General features: G+C 37.1%; 1 protein-coding gene across 1 annotated transcript; it reads right to left on the reverse strand.

The window, feature by feature from the left end:
* Nucleotides 1–207: 207 nt before the first annotated feature.
* On the reverse strand, nt 208–5,009 carry LOC112283429 (meiotic recombination protein SPO11-1). Its single transcript, XM_024522068.3, has 15 exons — nt 4,644–5,009; nt 4,044–4,149; nt 3,802–3,875; nt 3,516–3,617; nt 3,237–3,304; nt 3,016–3,032; nt 2,646–2,721; nt 2,325–2,361; nt 2,137–2,184; nt 1,875–1,933; nt 1,762–1,793; nt 1,510–1,615; nt 1,212–1,332; nt 903–966; nt 208–618 (listed from the first exon to the last, which is right to left on the reverse strand). Exons 1-15 carry the CDS (start codon nt 4,690–4,692, stop codon nt 492–494), a joined length of 1,086 nt encoding a protein of 361 aa, XP_024377836.1. The 5' UTR covers nt 4,693–5,009; the 3' UTR covers nt 208–491.
* Nucleotides 5,010–5,657: the final 648 nt, after the last annotated feature.

Consider the following 5,657-nt stretch of genomic DNA (forward strand, 5'->3'; position numbering starts at 1 on the left):
TTTAATAATTGGGTTGGTAAAGGGGAGGGTATAACGACTCTTAGAAACAGTAGCAAACGTCAATGAGATCGTGATCAATAATTGAGTGACACCGATATCGTTTTAGGTGAGAATACTGTAGCTGAATCGAGAAAGGGAAAATAATGTGAAATTTTTAGTATCAATAGTGAAGCCATGATTTAGATGGGAGAGCAACAGTGGGTAACATTGTTGAATAGAAGCGCATGCAGTGGTGCATGAAGAAGATTGAAAGTGAAGAGGATCAGAAAAATTCACAAGTTTCTATAAAGCGAATTGTTCTCTGGTGCGTGCATCCTGGTTCTTTTGCTTGAGTGATACAGAGAAAGAGATGAATGAAGGGATCTTGATTGAGGCGTGTGCATCTACGAGTGTGATCATCTGTTCCATACCGACGCAAACGTTCTCCAAAATTGTTTTGTAGGAATGTGGGTACAGAGGCACCAATATTTATGCATCCACAATGTTCTAGCTTAGATGTAACACTGTCCACGTATCTTAGAAGGAATGTAATGATCTGCAAGTGAGGTAAATGAAACAGTAGATATAGCCTCTACCTCCAACTTCACTCTCCGAGTCCGAAATTCCGCAAGCTTTGACCTGAGACACAAAATGAACTAACCGCTTTCAAGCCCTTTGACAGTATGTATACAATTTCCACTTAGATGAGGTAGAAGTCAATCATCCAATTACGCCAGTAAAGCTACAAAACATGTGTAAAAACAATTTTCAGATTCTGAACCAAGTCTGCGGTGGCATGATATTTTGACGGCCGTCGTTGATAGTCAATGTCGAACAAAGGGGCACCTAGTTGTGTTAGCACTTAAAAAAAAATTATTCTGAAGCCATAGCAGCATTGGTGTAGAAGAGATTCACGAAATTACCACCAAGCAGGAGCAAGTTGCTGGATGTAGCTTTTATTAAGGATTGCGTCAGCTTTTTTCTCATCTGAAATTTCCGATCATCAAAAACTTACGATCCATGTAACAAGCTTCGCACATACTAAGACCCACCTGATAGGTCCTGTGTAAGCTCACCAGTGTAATATAAAAAAATCCAATACGCATTGAATATAATTACCACATGATTTTAAAACCAGTTTGCACCCAGATGATTGAACTTGTACAAACTATTAATTGTGGGATTTATGTATTTACGAAAGATCTATCAGTTTCTTGAAGGTAATTGCTCACCTCGCTTTGACATCGGAAGAAGGCAGTTTTCAGTAAGGCCGAAATGGCCAAGATCTGAGAGAAATATTCCCAACCACAGAATGCTTGGCACTGCTAGGACTTTGGCATCATATGCCATGGTCTGCAAAGAGCAACATGACAGCATTTAGTGCTTCAATCAGCACTTGGATACCTTAGTTACCTGACGATCTTATTCTGATTTTGGATGAGTGATTGAGAGAATAACACTGCCCCATGTTTTAGCTATGTTTATTCAGGCTCTCTGTAATGATGATGGTAAGGATATGCTATTTCTTACCAGGGAACCAAATCGATAGATCGAAAGGATATCCAAACCGTAGGGGTCTCCATCCATGAGACCATACACAGGCAAATGGAGTTGGTCGACTAGTCGTCGCAGAAAACTGCTCGAGTGCACATGATTAGAATACTCGAAATCCAAACAAGACCTTGCTTGTCTTCCCCACTCACGGAGGTCCGTGGGCAAGAAAAAATAGAATGCAAAGAGCAAGCATGAACAGAATAGATCATAGAAGAGAATGCAATTTACCTTCTTGTGGCCACATCTGGATAGCCTTTCCCCTGCAAACACGCGCTCGGTCAATGAGGATTATTTATCAGATTATTGGTATGCTCAGCTTCCGATTGTCATTCAATACTTACTGTTAAAAGGATGCAGCAATTCTTGGCACAGAATTTGTCGTTTGCTAGTCGTTGGAAAACTGCAATGCGAGTAACGTTAGTGCATTACACTAGAATTACATAATCAGATTACAACTTGATGCATTTTGATGAAGACTAGTTATCATGCTGAACCCTACAAAAAGTATTTGCTAATCACTTATAATTAATATGAAACTTGTGTCTTTGTTTGTTTTCCAAGCACTTTGGAATTCAAGCTGCAACAACACACAAAACCACTGACCTGTTTCTTTCTCCACTAAAAGGATGTACTCCGCACTACTGCTTAAGTCTAGTAAGCTTGCAGTGAAGGTTTCCGAGAAGCTTTGGTTGATATGTATTACGATATTGCACGTGATGAACACTCTGAATTTTAGTAACAAAAATTAAATCATGAAACTCAAGAAATTTCTTATTCAATTGCAAGGATACGACTCACTTTATTTATGTGCACAGGAACTGGAAGGCCCTGTCAACACAGGTCGGTTTTTAAAGGATTAGGTTTCAATAGCCCGATGAATACAAAGTGAAGAACTGTAAATTTGAAGTTATCTATTCTCCTTCAATATGTTAATTACTTGCGTCCAATTTATAGTTGCGACCCGCGGAATATCTTGAGACCTGCTTACAGTAAAGGTCTTGTAAAGGTACAACGCAAGGCACTGAAACATTGATAGTGATTCATAATTAGTCCTTATCAGGAAATCATGTATTGTAAGTTTGCTTGGGTAGGTGGAGATTAAGCGCGCTTACGTTACTGGTGCTGCTTCGTTTTGAGCAGTTGATTAGTCTACCTTCCTCATAGTAGCTCAACTGGCCCGTCACCAAGCTGCTGCCACGCATAGCATAAGCTATTTGTACTCATAATTCACATGAAATTGAACTCGATAACAAACAAATCTGAGCCTTCGGCCAGTCTTGAACAACAAACCACGAATTGACATCATTTGGTCCAATTGTGAAATTTATGAATCGACAGAGATTCCCAGGACAGAGTAAATAATTTTCATTTCCGCTGACATATGCACAAGCAGCTGAAATTTATTTTGTAATCGCAAGTATAGTCAGCAGATGTTAATTTCCAAGGGATGGACAAGGGTACTCAGGTTGACTGATAACGCACCCTTTGCTGGAAGAAACCTGCTTGAACAATCATTGAGCAGCATTAGTGACCCTCAAGATGTTAAAGCAGGTAAAGAGTGTTATCAATTCGCAAGTAAAATGCAATGATTTGTAAAACTGTTATACTAGAGACAAACTTTCGGGGTTACAAGCGGCAGATTACAAGGCACAGACGATAAAAAAAATTGATAATGGAACTTAGAAATGATGCCAGTCACTTGCCAGGTTCAGTGATGGACGGCTGCAGTGAAAGAAACAGCAAATATCATTGATGGATTGATCCAGTCGACCTAGTAAGTAAATTTGAACAAGACTTTGGTGTCAGCCAATCCAAGCATTGTGAAAACCAACATATTCTTCACTTCTTATAAGATCTTATTTGTTTTATACTGTACTAGATCAAAGATATACTGTGACGTATACATTAACGATTCATATGTGTCGAAGAGCGAATAGGCATCAGGGCAGAGTACAAGTAAAAACTATAAATCACCATCTGACCTTTCAGAAGAGCAGTATCGTTATAGTATACATCTCTCTTCGTGGCGTGCCTATTCTGTTGCAGTAAGACTTCAACGATTTGCAACACTTTCAACATTGCAACTGCATGACAATAAACCATTCGCATCCCAGTCAATTTATACTTTATCACTTATACATGCATTACTACATTTTGAGCTCACTGTCGCATTTCAAGAATGTTATAAAAAAATCTAGAAGCAACAGACATGCAAAAACGGATTCTAATGTAATGACACTCGCACTTCTTCAAAATCCTTAGACATACCAAGTCTCTGAGAACCTCCTTCCGAGCTGCATGAAATCTCCTCAAATGTATTCGTTTCCTCAAATATTGTCAAGCTTTACAACAGAATTTAGAGTTACCATGAGCTGTTGGAAGTTTTAAAAGACATTCCTCTCTACTTGAACAAAAATTCAAAGGTTAGTGACAATAGGCGACATTTAAAACGTCGCAATTAAATTTCAGGTAATTACAAGACGATGAGAAATAAAATTTCATCATCTCACCATTTCTTATTTGTCTCAAGTGGATATTCTCGAGGCTTGAACACCGGTATGCTTACTGATGCTTGACCACCACGCTCGATATCGCTCAGAACTGTGTGTAAAAACACTGTTGGGAAAAACAAAAACATAAATAAAATAAAATAAAATAAATAACATACGCACACCGAACAACACTGCGTTATCACACTATCCGGATGAAGGTATAATAGATACCGTTGCTGAGACTCTGAAGTGGTCCAATTGTTGAGTTTAAGTAGTAATGGCTGGTGTACTACATACCAGAATTCATTTCTTGAACTAAGAATTTAGGCTTTAAAATGTCTATTTAACTTCGGCCTAGGCAACCGCCTACAATTTGGCAAATCTTTGAATTTTCGAACGACTACGTGCAGACGCTAGAACATAGAAATGTCGTCGAGAAAGATAATTAGAAAAAATATATGAAAATAAGGATTCAGACTCTTTTTAGAGTTGTAGGATTTTTCTTTATTGTAGCGGCAATAATCATGAAACATAGCATCTTCTTCATAAAATAGTATCAGGCTTTTCTTAGTCAGGCGAAAAGGATGGAAGCATTTAGGGGAATATTCCAAAACTTACTTTGAATTTGAGGCAGTAGATACGTGGAATCCGAAGTTCCTCCCTCCATCAAGCTTGTATGTTTCGAGGTCAAGCTTCTGGTGGCAATGAAAGCAGATCGAGACAGCAAACAGCAGCTGGACTTCCACTCACAAGGACTGCCGGATGTGTTCAAAGCCCCGTGTGACGAAGGCTTGTAATTTAGGGGAGAAGATCAAAGGGAATAAGGAGATATGAAGATAGAGATGCATCAATTAATACCTAGGGAGTCCTTATATGCAGAAGTCCACTTCAAGAAGTTATGGTTCAAGAACCTTATTTATGTCCCTCACTCATCGAAGAAGAGCCTTCTTTTGGAAATTTTGATTATGGGATATAATACGAAGTGAGAGGAGATCATGAAATGGATCAAGTTATTCTTTTGATATACATCTAATTTTGTCACTTTATACCTTATTTCTAATAATTATGAGAAGTATACGAATTTTGGTTTTTGGTTTATGGTTTTTTTTTTTTTTTTTTTTTTTTTTTTTTAAGTAGTTTTTGACACAACTCTTTAAAGTCTTCTAAAAAAAACTACTTCTTAAGATGAGTCCAACAAAAATTCCAAGAGACAACATTATTTGTGCCATGTAGGAAAAAAAGTACATTCTAAAACATTTTTTTCTCTCAAGGACTTTGAACTAAATTTCCCAAGTATAAAGCCAATGTAGTAAAGCTTCTTAATTTCAACCAATCAAAGGATTTGAAAGTTGTAGCCTCTTCCCTTATCTCTTAAGCATAAAGTCCCCATTTCTTCAATGGGGACTTGTTTTCTTGCCAATAGAAGTAGTTGATAAAACACAACTAATTTTTATTGAGAAAAAACAATAGAATATCTTTTTGAAATATTAAAATTAAGAATTTATAATTTGTAATATTTTTAAGTGGTTATGTTTTAAGAAAAAATTAAGGTGAATAATAATGAATCATATTATGCTATATATATATATATATATATACATGTATGTGTATATAACAAAAATATATATATTT

Source organism: Physcomitrium patens, chromosome 6 (assembly GCF_059467195.1).
Source record: "Physcomitrium patens ecotype Gransden chromosome 6, ASM5946719v1, whole genome shotgun sequence".
NCBI lineage: Eukaryota > Viridiplantae > Streptophyta > Bryopsida > Funariales > Funariaceae > Physcomitrium > Physcomitrium patens.

Excerpts from the sequence above, each read along its gene's own strand:
- LOC112283429 (XM_024522068.3), bottom strand. The coding sequence starts at position 4,692 with ATGGAGGGAGGAACTTCGGATTCCACGTATCTACTGCCTCAAATTCAA. Across the intron at positions 2,185-2,324 it reads GCACATAAATAAAGTGAGTC|ACTTAAGCAGTAGTGCGGAG; the intron begins GTATCCTTGCAA and ends CAAGCTTACTAG. Across the intron at positions 967-1,211 it reads TCTTCCGATGTCAAAGCGAG|ATGAGAAAAAAGCTGACGCA; the intron begins GTGAGCAATTAC and ends CGGAAATTTCAG.